This window comes from Chiloscyllium plagiosum, chromosome 19 (genome assembly GCF_004010195.1).
Source record: "Chiloscyllium plagiosum isolate BGI_BamShark_2017 chromosome 19, ASM401019v2, whole genome shotgun sequence".
Lineage (NCBI taxonomy): Eukaryota > Metazoa > Chordata > Chondrichthyes > Orectolobiformes > Hemiscylliidae > Chiloscyllium > Chiloscyllium plagiosum.
The window spans coordinates 7121784-7139501 of NC_057728.1; the positions used below are offsets into that span (position 1 = coordinate 7121784).

At 43.3% G+C, this 17718-nt stretch overlaps 1 protein-coding gene across 1 annotated transcript in view; it reads left to right on the forward strand.

Moving 5' to 3' along the window:
* Nucleotides 1-17718, forward strand: part of tmtc1 (transmembrane O-mannosyltransferase targeting cadherins 1) — a 160195-nt gene that overhangs the window by 89172 nt on the left and 53305 nt on the right. Inside the window, exons 8-10 of the mRNA XM_043708866.1 lie at nucleotides 4903-5024; nucleotides 14300-14467; nucleotides 16809-16922. Coding sequence (XP_043564801.1) covers nucleotides 4903-5024; nucleotides 14300-14467; nucleotides 16809-16922 — 404 coding nt within the window. The remainder of the gene's footprint in view (nucleotides 1-4902; nucleotides 5025-14299; nucleotides 14468-16808; nucleotides 16923-17718) is intronic.

A 17718-nucleotide genomic window follows, 5' to 3' on the forward strand; every position in this document is an offset into this window, starting at 1 on the left:
CTGCTGCGCTTTTCCAGCAACACATTTTCAATCCTTTCATTGTCAAGAGTCACTGTTCTTTCAGTAAATGCTGCTGATGTTTGAAATATAGCTTTGCAGTGAAAGCGGAAGTGTCTCTTTTTAATGCAGTATCAGTTTGTAAATCAAACTGCTCACCACTTCCCAGACTGTTGGTTTAATTGATTGTGGGCAAAGGCCTCTGAATGATGGATTATGGTGGCGTGCACCTTAAATCATCTAGAGCTGGACCACAAATCTCAATACCAGATCTGCAGATCTGAAATCCAATCTTCAAGGTTCGGCGCGTGGCTTTGTACTGCTTCTGTAATAACAGCCAGTTACTGGGTGCCATACCTGCATCATTCATGACAAGAACACTGTAGCCTCCATCAGTAAGATAAGCAAATTACGAAGTCTGGTTTAATTGAACCTGAAGATCATAATGCCAAGCAGACCGCCAATAAAAGTGACTGATGGAACTGTCGTCAAGCCCAGCTATGTTTGGTGGGGCAGTGTTCTAGGAAGAGAACACTTGCGGGCGGCACGGTGGCACAGTGGTTAGCACTGCTGCCTCACAGCGCCTGAGACCCGGTTACATTCCCGCCTCAGGCGACTGACTGTGTGGAGTGTGCACGTTCTCCCCGTGTCTGCGTGGGTTTCCTCCGGGTGCTCCGGTTTCCTCCCACAGTCACAAAGATGTGCAGGGTCAGGTGAATTGGCCATGATAAATTGCCCGTAGCATTAGGTAAGGGGTAAATGTCGGGGTATGGGTGGGTTACGCTTCGGCGGGTCAATGTGGACTTGTTGGGCCGAAGGGCCTGTTTCCACACTGTGATGTAATCTAATCTTAACTTGAAAATAGATATCCAGCAAACAGAAATGCCTTTAACCTCGAGACATTTATTGCTACTGTTCAGTGAAAGCAGGCTCCATGACGACGATTTCTTATCGCGCTGGCTTGGAATGTGCACAGCAGTGCAACAGGATCTTGTGCACAGAATCATTAATGTCTGACAACACAGAAGGGGGTTATTTAGAGAGAACTGTCTACTCAGTCTCCAACTCGCTCCTCGTGCCCGATGTACAACCTTATCTTCAAGTGTTTCTCTGCTTCCCTCCTCTGGTTTCTGATCTGGCCTCCCTTAGGCTAACTAGAATCTCAAAAATAAACTCTCTGACCCTCTCCCCTGTGCTTTTTTTGGTGACCGTCTTAAATTTATCCCCTTCAATTCTTAGCACGATGTGAAAAATAGATGTGAATAAAAAAAAAAATCCTGAAAAACATTCTGATTTCTCTGTTTGGAATGTCCTGAATAGTGAGTTAGTTAGAAACATAGAAAATAAGTGAAGTCAGCTATTTAGCCCTTTGTGTATGCTCCACCATTCAATACGACCATCCAATTAAGTATCCTGTTTCCTCTTTCACCCCATACCCTTTGATCCCTTTCACCCTGAGAATTATATCTATCTTGTTGAAATCATTCAATTCTTTGATCTGAACTGCTGTCTGCAGCAGAGAATTCCACACACTCACCACACTCTGAAGAAATTTCCTCTTATTTCAGTCTCAAATGGCTTACCCTGCATCCTTTGACTGTGATCCCTAGTTCTGGAGACAATAGAAGTGTCTAAATCCAGAAACTGAACCTAGTGGTAATCTGAAGGTTTGTTTAAAAACAGCCAAGGAAGGATTTTGGGAATGTGGCGTCACAGCCAGGGCTGACCTTTATTGACTTGCTCTAGTCGGTCCTCAGAAGGTGATGCTTGCTGCTTTCTTACACCAATGTAGTAGAGTCACTTGAATCAAATCCTATTCATCTATCACCCCTGCGCACCAATCACCCCTGCTAGCTGTATTGAACAATAGAATCATAGAATCCCTACAGTGCAGAAATAGGCCATTCGGTCCATTGAGTCTGCACCAACCCTCTGAAGAACATTCCACCAAGGCCCAGCTCTCCTCACCCTATCCCCATAACCAGATAGGGTGGACAGTGAGAGCCTTTTTCCTCTGATGGTGAAGGCTCGCACAAGCGGACATAGCTTTAAACTGAGGTGTGATAGATATAGGACAGATGTCAGAGGTAGTATCTTTACTCGGAGAGTAGTAAAGGCATGGAATGCCCTACCTGCAACAGTGGTAGACTCTCCAATTTGAAGGGCATTTAAATGGTCATTAGATAAATATGTGGATGGTAATGGAATAGTGTAGGTTAGATGGACTTCAGATTGGTTTCACATCAAGGGCGGAAGGGCCTGTACTACGCTGTTCTATGTTCCATGGCTAACCCACCTAGCTTTCACGTCCCTGGACACTATGGGTAATTTAGCATACCCAATCTGCACATCTTTGGACAGTGGGAGGAAACCGGAGCACCCGGACGAAACCCACGCAGACGCGTGGATAATGTACAAACTGCACACAGACAGTCACCCGAGGCTGGAATTGAACCCAGGTCCATGGTGCTGTGAGGCAGCAGTGCTAACCACTGAGCCACCGTGCTGCCTCCATGATCACTGTTGCTGAGATTGAAATCAAACTGTACAATTTGAATTCTCACTCTCTCTGGAGTTGCACAACCTGACTACAACATTACCACACCTTAGTAACCATTAAACTGCTTGCAGCAATGCAAGGACCCCTGCCTTCTCTGGGATCTTATGAGCCAGATCTTATGAGGAAGACTTACTTTCTCAAGTGTTAGCGTTGTAGGAAACTTGATTGGATTTTAATTCTCTGTGCTGGATAATCTATGCACCAACTGAGTGCTTGGGAGAGATGGTTGTATAAGGGTAATACCAGTGGACTAATCACGAGTAACAGGTTAATAAGCTGACAACGTGGGTTCAAATCCCATCACTGCAGCTGGTGGAATTTAAAGTTGATCAGTAAAGCCTGTAATATAACACTAGTCTCAGTGTTGTCCAACGTCATTAATCTGGAAATTAGATTAGATTAGATTCTCTACAGTGTGGAAACAGGCCCTTTGGCCCAACAAGTCCATCCTGATCTGTTCTGAAAATGTGTTGCTGGAAAAGCGCAGCAGGTCAGGTAGCATCCAAGGAGCAGTAGAATCGACGTTTCGGGCATAAGTCCTTCTTCAGGAATGCTTGAAACGTCGATTCTCCTGCTTCTTGGATGCTGCCTGACCTGCTGCGCTTTTCCAGCAACACATTTTCAGCTCTGATTTCCAGCATCTGCAGTCTTCACTTTCTCCTTCCTGATCTGTTCTAGCCTACAGACACACTAAATCCACAGCAATATGATTACAATAGAACCTTGCTCATCGATTTTCCAAATTTTGGATTATCCAAACAAGATCTCAAGGTCTTGATGCTTGGGTAAACTGTGATCCAAACATTCAATTATCCGACCAAAATACTCCCCACCCGTGTAGTTCGATAATTGAGGTTGCCCTGTATATATCAAGTGCCCTCTAAAATGGCCAAGCAAGCCACTCTGTTCAGTGCCAATTAGGAAGGGTAACAATTGCTGGCTTTGTCAGCAATACCCTACACCATAAAAGAAAAAAAGAAAAATTAATTTCTTGACCGGAAGAAAGCTTCAATAAAAGTTAATTTTTTTTCAAGGTGGGTGTAAAGGCTTCAATGCTTAGATTGCAGTCGTGAAACTGTAGTGGTAGACTGTGTGACTGACTAGTAATCCTTATAATCAACTCTTACATCCATGTTGCTTTAAATAAATGAGTTACAGATGTTAAATCATCCCCATACCCTAATTCTCCTCTTCATTGGAAATGTTGACTCCTCACCAGGGCACAATTCATCCTTCACCACTTTTCCCAAATTGCCTTGATTTATGTTCTATTTCTACTCCGATAAAACCACACATGGGTAACGTGAAGAGTCTGTTCTGTCGATATGTTTCTGACAGGAGTATACATTTGTACAATACAGTTAGACTGGAAACTAAACCTTTAGAAGCCAGGTTACATTGCTCAGTGTTGTCTTGGTCAGGGACAAGGGTGTTTTCCTTTTCCTCAAATCAAAGCTTGGTTCGTCTTGACAATGTTGGCCTCAGTTACTAGATATTTGAGCGTGTCATTTAAGATAACACTTGAGAGCAGGATTGAAGGAATGCTGCATTGCCTGAGCTGCCATTATTCAGATGAACCAATTAAAGTTGAGGCCTCATTCATGACCTGCAGTGACCCAACAGAGGAGGTAATATGTATATCTTATCATTTGTAGTGTTGCTCTCCTTATCTGAGGAAGGATGTTCTGTCTATGGAGGAAGTGCAACAGAGGTTTACCAGACTGATGCCTGGGATATCAGGGCTGATGTATGAAGAGAGATCAGATCATTTAGGACTATATTCACAAAGAATGGGTGTGGGGGAAATGGTGGGGGATCGCTCTCATAGAAACCTATAAAGTTTTCTCAGGATGGATGTTCCCATTGGCCAGGGTCTCCAGAACCAGGCATCAATGTCTGGGGGATATGGGATAGGCCATTTAACACTGAGATGAGGAGAAATTTCTTCACCCAGAGAGTGATGAACCTAGCACAGAAGTGTTTTCAAGAAGGTAGTTCTTAGGGCTAAAGGAATCGAAGGGTACAGGGGGAAAGCAGGAGCAGGGGACTGAGTTGGATGATCAACCGTAATCATATTGAATGGCAAAGCAAGCTTGGAGGGCCAAATGGCTGCCTCCTGCTCCCACTTCAATGTTTCTATGTGATAAAATAACTGACTTACACTGAAAACTGCTGCTTGTCTACCTTGGATTCCAGCATCTGTTTTTTTTGTCTCTAACCTATTTGATTGAGCAGGTCAAGTATTGAATGTGCTGTGTCATTCTTAAATTTGACATTACCTGTTTAAAATTAGTGAATGAATTGACAATTTCCTCCTTTTGTTTTCTCTTTCTCTTCCTTTGCAGAAACTGAAGCACAGAGAAGTATTAGTGGGCCTGCTCTTCCTGGTCTTCCCATTCATCCCTGCCAGCAACCTCTTTTTCAGAGTGGGCTTTGTGGTGGCAGAGCGGGTGCTGTACATGCCCAGGTAAAGGACCCATCGTTCATGTAACAGTCTGGTGTTTACCCCGTGCCTCTTCCGAGTAACATGTAGGAACAGAGCTGTCCCGGGGTGGCAGAGAGGTTAGCCGAGCCTTTATCATCATCTTTTCACATGAGTCAATGACAGTGAAAGGTACAGACTGATGGGTAAAGAGTGGACAGCCCGAGGTCTGGAGTGGTTTGGGGAAGGGAGGGGCTTGCTGGATCTGCTTCAGCCCAACTGCAGGGGTCGATTGACAACAACTTTGTCACCTGTTTTGCAAGGCCAGTGGTGAATCGTTGGGAGTATGAGCGAATGAAGGGGAATCTAATCAAAGTATTCAAATTGATATGAAGACTGAATGAATGACTGAATGCCAGTCTGAGTGCATGGATTCAGTAGGAAGTGACCAGGAGGCATGTCTACTTGGGTCAAAGATCAGCCAGGATCTTATTAAAAAGCAGAATAATACTCAAGGGCTGAAATGATCACCACCTGCATCTACAGCATAAAGGAGGGGAGTTCCATAAGTCTGGTGTTGCTTGGTGTCCCTCAAAACCTTGCAGTCGCTAATAGCGGAGATTTGGCACAAAGGAATTATGGGGAGCCTGTGATCATAGCTGATCAGCTCCATCGCCTGCCCTTTTCTGCACATCCCCTAGCTATCAATCCATCTCAGTTTAGCTTCAAAATTTCAATTCTCTCGGTACCAAAATAGGGGTTTGCCACAAACATGGAGTGGTGTTGGCCAAAGTTGGATACCCTCTCTGAGATCTATATGAGGGGTACAATTCCTGGTTTATATATTGTGTGAAAATGTGTTTCCTGCTTTCAGTCCTGTAGGACCTTGTTCCAAATTTAAAACCATGCCCCCTCAACCTGGAACTCTTTCTCATTCCCTGATCCCTCCCCCACACAGTTCTCATATCTTTTTCTTGTCTTTTTATCAGTTTGAATACTTTGATTAGATTCCCCTTCATTCTCTCACACTCTAACGATGACAAGCTGGATTTAGGAAGCATTCTTGTGGTTTAACACTTTATACCATCTAATCAATTTCATAAATCTACACTGCACCCTCTCCCACATCAGTATAACTTTACTGAGATGTAGGGTCTAAACACAGTACTTTGGAGAGGTCTGCGCAAGGCTCTGTGTATAGCTTTCCTATCCTGTGTATTCAATTCTGTCAAGTTAAAGCGACGATGCCATTAGCATTTTTGATTGTATTTTTGTTTTTGGGCCACTTGTAGTCATTAAGTGCCTCTTGGAACAGCAGTGACCTCTCAGTCAGTTACAAGTCTATAAGGTAGCCTCACTCCTCAGCTGAGCTCTTGAATGGGTCATAATTCCAGTGTCATAGAGTAGCACAGCATTGCTGCAACAAGATCGTCGGTTTGTCTTCATTGTTGTCCTGTTTTGTTATCCTTCAGTAAACCGCCTCTCTAAGCACTCCTGAGTTGCTAAATTCCAAAGCCGAATGCGCTGACCCCGAAATTCCAGGTTGATCTCTCATTTCCCTTTTGTTCTGTTTTTCTGCTTGATCTGTTCAGCCCCAAAAGCAGTTAGCTTCACACAACTTGGAGCCAAAGGTAAACAGATGCACGTTTCTTGAGAGTGTCTCGGCTGGGCTCCATAAAGCCATACAACAGACATCACAGATTGCACTAGTGCCTCGCATTAACAGTTTGGAGACTGTGGCCTGGCCTAACTATTGTAGAAGAGGGCAACTGCTTGAAAAAGCTATGCAATTAATGCTGTGCCTGTTGCTCTTCATCACCAGCCCTGCAACTCAATCAATGTACATATCCCATTCACTTTGGAAAGTGAAAACATCCATCACTCATTCAGGCGATACATTTAACGTCATAACAATTGATTGTGATGGAAGCTTAATTGTCCTCTCCCTTCTGATTGTTTATCCAGTTACTTTACATCCATGTCCTTTAGTTATTGATTGTTGTGCAATTGGAAAGCTTTCTTCTGCCTTGACTATCAAAACCCCTTGCAAATTTAAATATCTGTATTGAATTTGGTTTTTTTTGAACAAAAAATATCAATGCCAGCTCTCAATTCTTGAAATGAACTTCATCATCCTTGTGACCATTGTAATACCTCTCCCCTCAAGGTACTCTCGAGGGTTCGTAGCCCACAGAATGGAGCACTCAACTCTAGCTGACACCCCATCAACCTTTTAAAAAGATTTTGGAGAACTGCCTTTGCTTTTGTATTCTTCTGCGGATAAAGCAGAGAAACCCATATGTGATTTTAATAGGCCTTCTCAGCTCAACTTGCCATCTTTAAAGATGAGTCAACATAAGTTTTTGATTTTACCCTGCATTGAAGTCTCCCTCTTCCTAATGGAAAATAATCAATGGGCACCTGGGGAATAACCCTTTCCCCGTCTCTTGGTTTATTGTTACTCAGTTTGGACTGCCAGGAGAAAGGCCAATTTTTTTAGCCTTCAGGCATTTTTTTGACCACTCGATCCTCCACCCAGCCCTGCCTCAAATCTTGATATGCCATCCCTGATGCAGCCAGGCGGGTGGATAGATGTTCACATTCTGCCAAGGTTGCATCCATGTTATCCCTCGGTTAGCCTAAAATAACATATATGGTAATTTTTCCAAATCGAACTGCGCCACATTGCCCTGCTTTTGACGAGCGGCGATATGCGTCGTCACTCTGTTATCCTGTCTGGTTTGACAGTCACAAATTACCAACCGGTGAACTACTGATCAATAGAAAGCTGGATTCACAGCATGTGGAAGTCCAAGACAATTCCATTACCATCTTTGACTGTTACGGAAACCGTTTCCTTGTTCTAACTGAAAACTGAAAGAGTTGCAGATGCTGGAAATCAGAAGCAATAACAGAAATTGCTGGAAAAGCTCAGCAGGTCTGGCAGCATCTGTGGAGAGAAATCAAAGTTAATATTTTCGGATCTAGGAATTCAGTTCAATGCACCAGGAGGGTGGCAGCGAAGGTGGAGATACCTGTTCCAAGGCCCATGAAATCTTAGCAGCATCTGAAAATGGCTGCCATTAGGTCAATGAATGACCTCAATTCATTAGCTTAATTGAATAAACATTCTGAAGTAGAGACCTATCAGCATAGAGTCATAGAGATGTACAGTACGGAAACAGACCGTTCGGTCCAACTGATCCATGCCGACCAGATATCCCAAGCCAATCTAGTCCCACCTGCCAGCACCAGGCCCATATCTCTCCAAACCCTTCTTATTCATATACCCATCCAAATGCCTTTTAAATGTTGTAATTGTACCAGCCTCCACCACTTCCTCTGGCAGCTCATTCCATACACGTACCACCCTCTGTGTGAAAACATTGCTCCTTAGGTCTCTTTTATATCTTTCCCCCCTCACCCTAAACCTATGCCCTCTAGTTCTGGACTACCCCACCCCAGGGGAAAGACCTTTGTCCATTTATCTTATCGATGCCCCTCATAATTTTGTAGACCTCTATAAGGTCACCCCTCAGTCTCCGATGCTCCAGGGAAAACAGCCCAGCCTGTTCAGCCTCTCCCTGTAGCTCAAATCCTTCAACCCTGGCAACATCCTTGTAACTCTTTACTGAACCCTTTCAAGTTTCACAACACGTTTCCGATAAGAAGGAGACCAGAATTGCACACAATATTCCAACAGTGGCCTAACACATGTCCTGTGCAGCCACAATATGACCTCCCAACTCCTGTGCTCAATACTCTGACTAAGAAAGGATAGTATACTAAACGTCTTCTTCACTCTCCTATCTACCTGTGACTGCACTTTCAAGGAACTATGAACCTGTACTCCAAGGTCTCTTTGTTCAGCAACACTCCCTAAGACCTTACCATTAAGTGTATAAGTCCTGCTAAGATTTGCTTTCCCAAAATGCAGCACCTCGCATTTATCTGAATTAAACTCCATCTGCCACTTCTCAATCCATTGGCCCATCTGGTCAAGATCCTGTTGTAATCTGAGGTAACCTTCTTCGCTGTCCACTACACCTCCAATTTTGGTGTCATCTGCAAACTTATTAATTATACCTCTTATGCTCACATCCAAATCATTTATATAAATGACAAAAAGTAGAGGACCCAGCAATGATCCTTGTGGCAGTCCATTGGTCACAGGCCTCCAGTCTGAAAAACAATCCTCCACCACCACCCTCTGTCTTCTGCCTTTGAGCCAGTTCTGTATCCAAATGACTGGTTCTCCTTGTATTCTGTGACATCTAACCTTGCCAACCAGTCTCCCATGGGGAACCTTATCGAATGCCTTATGGATCACATAGATCCATGTAGATCACATCTACTGCTCTGCCCTCATCAATCCTCTTTGTTACTTCCTCAAAAAACTGAATCAAGTTTGTGAGACATGATTTCCCATGCACAAAGCCATGTTCACTATCCCGAATCAGTCCTTGCCTTTCCAAACACATGTACATCTTGTCCCTCAGGATTCCCTCCAACAACTTGCCCACCACCGTGTCAGGCTCACTAGTTCCCTGGCTTGTCCTTACCGCCCTTCTTAAGCAGTGGCACCACGTTAGCCAACCTCCAGTCTTTTGGCACCTCACCTGTGACTACTGATGATACAAATATCTCAGCAAGAGGCCCAGCAATCACTTCTTTAGCTTCCCGCAAAGTTCTCAGGTACACCTGATCAGGTCCTGGGGATTTATCCACTTTTATGCGTTTCAAGACATCCAGCATGTCCTCCTCTGTCATATGTACATTTTTCAAGATGTCACTATCTATTTCCCTACATTCTATATCTTCCATATCCTTTTCCACAGTAATACTGATGCAAAATACTTGTTTAGTATCTCCCCATTTTCTGTGGCTCCACACAGAGGCCGCCTTGCTGATCTTTCAGTTACCCTTTTGTCCTTAATGTATTTGTAAAAGCCCTATGGATTCTCCTTAATTCTATTTACCAAAGCTATCTCATGTCCCCTTTTTGCTCTCCTGATTTCCCTCTTCAGTATACTCCTACTGCCTTTATACTCTTCTAAAGATTCACTCGATCTATCCTGTCTATACCTCACATATGCTTCCTTCTTTTTCTTAACCAAACCCTCAATTTCTTTAGTCATCCGGCATTCCCTCTACCTACCAGCCTTCCCTTTCACCCTAACAGGAATACGCAACATCGAGGGCCGAAGGGCCTGTACTACGCTGTAATGTTCTATCTATCTATAATTAGTCTGGATTCTCGTTATTTTAATGAGAAATGTTAATTGTGTTTCTCTCTGTACAAGTGCTGCCAGACTTGCTGGGCATCTCCAATATTCTCTGCTTTTCTTTCAATTTAACACAGTTGGCCTTTCTGGTGCCCTTGATAAAATAAATATCCTCTGGTCCACCGTCCCAAAGCTTTTTCCTGCCATTTTATTCCTCTCCTGTCCATGTTCCGAGGAAAGGTAGAAGAATTATCCGGGTGTCTTGAACAAAATCCCCCTCTCAATCAGCCACAGCAAAAGGAATTTGTTGGTCATGGGTGTGATGTATTCTGAGAGTATCAAAGTTCATCAGTGATGCTATATTTGAAAGAAAATGTTCTGTCTTAGTCCTTTTCTAGGAGAAATAATAGACTGCAGTGAATTCTGAGTGCCCATTCTGGGAGAAAAGTAATCCTTTTGCCATGGATTCCCTGTCCATATTTTGTCCCTGCTGGGCCATTCTACTGTTGTCACTTCCTCGAGGTGTGGCGGTGGTGGGGGAAGGTTTTAAACTTCAATTATGTTGAGGCCTTGAGCGTTTTTCAGAAGAAGTAATCTGGGATATAGCTCTATTTTTTGTCAATGATTACTTGAGGGTGACTTTTTCACATGGAACACCAAACTCCAGGCTATGCATTCCACCCGCACCCCGCAACCCCCAAACAAAAAACTCCATTCATCATTGCAATATTCCAAAAAATAAATCTGTTTGGAACAAGAAACTTGTTTCACTTCAAGTCCCTGTCATTGGGGCAGTGAAAATCGCTTGCCAGTTTATATTCCAGACTCCCCCACTTTTGTATGTATTCTGCAGACAGTTTCCAAGGGAGTTAGGCTACAACAGATCTTATTGAATGGTACCTTAGGCTCTAGGCATTGAAGGGCCCATTCCTGTTCCTAAGTGGCACGGTGGGTCAGTGGTTAGCATTGCTGCCTCACAGTGCCAGAGACCTGGGTTTGATTCCCCCCTCAGGTGACTGTCTATGTGGAATTTGCACATTCTCCCCGTGTCTGTGTGGGTTTCCAAAGATATGCAGGTTAGGGTGAATTGGCCATGCTAAGTTGTCCATAGTGTTCAGGGATGTGTAGGTTTGGTGCATTAGTCAGGAATAAACATAGAATAATACGGTAGGGGAATGAGTCTGGGTGGGTTACTCTTTGGAGGGTCAGTGTAGACTTGTTGGGCTAAATGACCTGTTTCCACAGTGGAGGGATTATAAACATCTAAGTTTAATAGTTACTATTCTAATTAAGTCATGTATTAAACTGTTGAATCTGGATGTAGGTTTGCTCGCAGAGCTAGAAGGTTCATTTTCAGACGTTTCGTCACCATACTAGGTAACATCTTCAGTGAGCCTCCACATGAAGCACTGTAGCATGGCCCGCTTTCTGTTTGTGTTTAGCTTTCCTTGGGTTGGTGATGTCATTTCTTACAGTGAAGTTATTTGCTGTGGTGATGTCATTTCCTGTTCTTTTTCTCAGGGGTGGTAAATGGGATCCAAGTCAATTTGTTTGTTGATCGAGTTCTGGTTGGAATGCCATGCTTCTTGTTACTGAGAAATTGGTGGACTGTGTTCATTGGGTACCCATTCTTTTTGAATACATTGTATAGGTAATTTCGCTTTGCTCTGTGTAGTTCCTCTGTGTTGCAGTGTTTGGTGGATCGTTGAAGTAATGTTTTAATGCAGCTTCGTTTGTGGGTGTTAGGATGATTGCTTCTGTACTTCAGTATTTGGTCCATATGTGTTGTTTTCCTGTAGACGCTGGTTTGAAGTTCCCCATTGGCTGTCCACTCTATTGCGACATCTAGGAATGGCAGTTTGTTGTTTTCCTCCTCTTTAGTAATTTTATGCCAGTAAGGGTATTATTGATGGTCTTGAAGGTTTCCTCTATTTTGTTTCGTTCAGTGATGACAAAGGTGTCATCCACCTAGCGGACCCAGAGTTTGGGTTGGATGGTTGGCAGATCTGTTTGAGTCTCTTCATTACTGCCCCTGATATCGGAGATCCCATGGGTGTTCCGTTGGTTTGTCTGTAGGTTTTGTTGTTGAAGGTGAAGTGGGTGGTAAGGCATAGGTCCACTAGCTTGACGACATTGTACTTGCTGATGAAGTTGGTGGTGGTGGAAGTTGGTGGTATGTATCTTTGGGTCTTCTAATAACGTAGTCAGTGTTTCCTTGGCCAGGTTGATGTTAACAGGGCTGTTACGTCAAAGGTGACCATTATTTCATCCTCTTCTATCTTGGTGTTTTTGGTGGTCTTCAGGAATTCTTATCCTATATTGTTATCCTGCCTGCAGACAAAGAACACTTGACAGTCATTTTAAATCAAAGACACTACATTGAGAAAGCAAACGTACTATTTGCAGATACCAACACTTATCAACAAGTGGTGACAGACCCGACCCCACAACAACGAGACCACCGCATCACAGCCCTACTCAAAAAAATTCAGAAATCTGTAGAAATAAATAAGACCAACTTGCAAAAAATGAAACCAGACAGATCCAACACACCACACTTCTCCGGATTACCAAACATTCATGAACCAGGAGCCTCCCCTCAGATCCATAGACTCGCTACCTGGAACACCAATTTACAGATTAGCCAAGGAGCTACACCGAAGACTAAAATATTTAGTTGTAGACTCACACCACTCCATCCCCTCCACCCAAGAATTCCTGAAGACCATCAAAGACATCAAGATAGAAGAGGATGAAATAATGTCTCTTTTCACATTCACAAGCAATTCTTTCATTCTTGTGCATGTGATAGAAGATCTATCTTGTATATGTGTGGAACATTTTTTTGAATGATAGGGTTTTCTCTCTGTGTGACCTAGTACTCCCTCACGTTAGATAAATAGAATCAGTGCATGCAGTGTGCATGCAGGCCATCCAGCCCATCCAGTCCATATTAACCCACAGAGTATCCATCCCATCCTTTTAACCCTGTATTTACCATGGCTAATTCACCTCATCTGCACATCCCTGGACACTATGGGCAATTTAATGTGGCCAATCCATCTAACCTGCAGATCTTTAGACTGTGGAAGGGAACTGGAGGACTCAGATGAAACCCACACATACATGGGGAGAATGTGCAAACTTCACACACACAGCCGCCAGAGGCTGGAATCAAACCTGGGTCCCAGACACTGTGAGGTAGCAGTGCTAACTACTGAACCAATGTATCACCATTTTCAGGCCAGCACCCTTGGTCCTGGAGGAGCGCTCTCATTTTTACTGTATTGGTTGTGTATGGTAGAAATGACAAATAAAAGCTACTATATTCTGCTCAATTGTTTGCAGGATATCTCAAAGTCCTTTCTTAAGTAGTCATAGGTTTAGTGTAATTATAATTTATATCGCTTCAGTGTCTAAGCTCTGTAATCCTCTCTAGCCTTGGAAACTTCACTAATTCTTATCTCTAGTACATCGGTACTACCTTCATTGTACCATCAATGGTCTAGTTTCTCAGCTCTGGAATTGCTTCCTCAGCCCACCCTGTCTCTGAACCATTGCCTCTCCATTTCTGACTAAGCTTTCCATCACCAATTATAATCCTAATTTCTTAACTTGAAATTTGCTTGTGCTCCAACCACCTTGATTTGTTTTATTTTCTGCATTCAAATCGCTATAAGCAAGTGAAACTTGGCAGGTTTGGCAGCACCTGTGGAGAGAAGAAAAAGAGTTGATGTTTTGGCTGCAGCAGCCCTTCTCTAGAACCGTTCTCCACAGATGCTGCCAGACCTGCTGAGTTTTTCCAGCAATTTGTTTCTGATTTCCAGCGTTCTTTCAATCTTTTTCATATGTTAGCAAGTGGCTGTTGCCAGGCAACCCACAAGAAATGTTCTTCCAAGTTTTAGGGAATTTTGAATTTAATTTTGATCCTTAATTTGAAATTATCAGGTTAGCTACAATCTCACTGAATGTCAGGACAGGCTCAGTGGGCCAAATGGCCTGTTTTTGCTCTTATGCCTTCTGGTCTCGTGCGTGAGGGATACTTATTTTCCACATTGTTGACGTGTATGTCTCCCTTTTGTTTTACAACTTCAGTATGGGATACTGCATCCTGGTCGTCCATGGCTTGAATCGATTGTGTGGTGTTCTCAGTAAATGGGGAGCTACAGTTCTCACGGTAACCATGTTGCTTGTAGTAGGACTGTTCTTCTGGAAGACCCTGAAACAGAATGAGGTGTGGCTATCCAGGGAATCTCTGTTCAGGTGAGCGACTGTTATAGAAATGCATAACTGGGCCTGTACTCTTTGGAGTCGAGAAAAATGAGAAGTGACCCCATTGAAACTTCCAAATTTTTAGGACACTTGACAGAGTAGATGCAGAGAGCTTGTTTCCCATTGTGGGAGGATCTAGGACCAGAGGACATGATCTCACAACAATCAGTCATGCATCTAAGACAGAGGTGAGGAGGAATTTCTGCACTGAGGGGAGTAAATCTGTGGAATTCTTTACCACAGAGTCAAGGCTGGGTCATGAATTATGTGCAAGGGGGAGGTAGTCACACTTTTTTTATCAGTAAGGGAATGGAGGGTTATGGAGAAAAGGCAGGAAAGTAGAATTGAAGATTAGTAAATCAACCATGATCTCACTGAATGGGGGGGAGAGATTGATGGGCAGAATGGCCTATTTCTCTGACATTGTATGGCCTTACAAAGGAGTGAAGCAAAGGGAAAATTTGAGTAAAAGAAGTACTCAAGAACATAGTGATAAAGGTGCACATTAAGCAGAGAATTTTGGATTTCAGATTAAATAGTGGGAGTGAGATTTATGATCCAAAAGAGTGATCATAACAACAAATCCATGTCCTCCTGCCATGATTCCCACTGCGTATGTGTCAATAGGATGACGTTGTTGTTTGCTCCTCTTCAATCTCCTTCAGAGTTGGCCTCACTGGGGCACTGGCCTAACAGGAGCACTGAGCGATTTGTGCTGGTCATATTTCTGCAGGTTCCTTGTTGCCTCACTCAATTTCCTTTGGTTGGAGGAGAAGCCTATGACAGAAAACTCCAAGAGTAGTGACAGGTATCAAAGTATCAGAAGAATAATCCTCTCACCAACTCCATCTCTCCCAATTTGGTCATCGAAAGAAATCTCAGAGCCATGGGGTTTGGGTTCAGCTGTACAAGTTGAACGATGAACAGAAGTACAAAAATAGGTTTTTCAAAACACAAAGGAGGAAGCCCAGTAGTTCAAAGGGTAATGACTGTAAAGTGACCCAGATAGTGGTGTGAACATCATAGGAGTGGGCATCTTCCCTTCCAATGTTGATCTTTGCCTTGATAGCCACAGCAAGAAATGAGGGGAAGCTGGAACTGTGGGGCAGTTGATATGGAGAAGCAGTGGTACTCACCCGAATGGAGAGCAACGGAGCTAAGGTCCAGACATTGTTTCCAGGTTTGGATGCTGGAAAAGCGCAGCAGGTCAAGCAGCATCCAAGGAGCAGGAGAATCCAAGTTTTGGGCACGAGCCCTTCTTCAGGATATGGAAACGTCCGAAACATCAATTCTCCTGCTCCTTGGATGCTGCCTGACCTGCTGCGCTTTTCCAGCAACACATTTTCAGCTCTGATCTCCAGCATCTGCAATCCTCACTTTCTCCAGGTTTGGATGGGATGGTTAAGGAGTGAGCCAGGTCCTCACAGAACACTTTTCATTGAAAGAAAAACAGGCATTTTAAGAAAGTAATGCACACTTTGAGTGTGGCTTATGAAGCTTCTTCCCTGCTATTTGTTCCCTTTATCATCTCTGAAAGATATGAAAGACTCCATCAGTTCCTCATTCAGTTGCCAGCATGTGCAGACTATACAAGGTATTGCAGCCGATCCTAATCCTGCCCCTTTTTGGTGTTCCTCCATGTATAAGGGCTTCACACAGGAGGAAGAACGGAATACTTATACACTTTTGCCTCTTTAACCCAGTGAAGCTATGGGTAATCGCTTGGACTGAACAACAGCCCCCACTGAGTTCAACTGTCTGAGCCCAAATTGGGATTGAACGTTGGGAGTACTTTTGTTGGGATGATTGTGGGTAGAGACAGCATCTCTGAACCACTGGAATAACTCAAATAATATCATCTTTATCCTTGCATGTTGATCACAGGGTGTAAACCCTTGACATTCTTTCTTACGCGCTCATTCCCCTCTAACCACTTGGACTGTGCCTCGTATTGTCAGAGTTTGGTTAGAGTATCTCATCTAAAAAGCTGCAAGATCAGCAGGGATGCCCTGTTCACTCTTGGGTTAACAGTATTATGTTTTCTAGATAAGATTTCGTGTTGGCGCACGCTCACCATACCAGTAGGAGAAATGTGTCATGAGTAATGTAAAAGGGAGAGTAGGGCTAGTGTCCAAGATGGTGTCTTCAGGCCTTAAGAAATATCTCAATCTTGTCCTGTAAGTTAATTCGAAGTGTTAATGCATTACTATAGATACTTATATTAAATAGCCATTGATATCATTGAATGTAATGAAGATAATAAAGTGCTGCTTTCACTAAGACCCGTGCTGAGCCAGTAATTCTGGCTGATTATTTCCCTGTCTCTCTACAGATCTGGAGTTCAGACTTTGCCCCTTAATGCCAAGGTGCACTATAACTATGCCAACTTCCTGAAAGATTACGGTCGCCATGACGAAGCTGTTTACCATTATAAAACAGCTTTGAGGTAAGCAATGAGATCCATGTTTTCCTTCCTTTATTTACCTAACCTTCAGACGTAAAACATTTCCTGCAACAAAAGGCCAGCCTTCCACAGAAGGGGCTTGGCTCAGTGCTGAAAGTTTGTCATGTAGAGCGGCTGCTTGGCTGTGGTCCAACGCCTTAGTGCTTCCTGATGAAGGACAGTACAAAAGTTGCCATAGATACACCTTTTTTTCTGTTTAGGAATTAGTTAGTCTGCTTGCAGTTCAGCAGATGTAGAGCAGAGTATTATGCACCCTGTCTTGTTTGCTGCTTTGTGTCTGCTTATCAAAAGATTGGTTTTAGGATTAAGGAACGTAGCATACCAGACAGACCGTGTAACCCAGGCTTGATGTTAAAGTAAAAGGAAAGAAAAGGAAGGCTTACGGAAAACACAGAGATCCAAATCGCATGAACAAAACAGAAATACTTGAATTTCTCTCACACCTTATCGAAGTTTAAGATGTTCAAAAGCACTTCAGCACTGATGAATTATTTTTGAAGTGCAGTCACTCCTGTCATGTAGATCAATCACGACAGTTATTTTGTGCACAGTGCAATCATGCAAACAGCAGTGGAGATGACTGTGCAGTTTATCTGTATGTAGCTGGGGGGAGAAACATTAGTTAGATTGCTCGGGGATTTGGCATGCTAACCATGGGATCTTACCTTCATACGCAAGCAATCACCTTCATTGAGGTGCCATTAAAAGATAATTGAAAAGTTGGCATAAAATTCTATGAGATGTACAACTTTTAGGTAGACTGTTGTGCTAGGGAAAA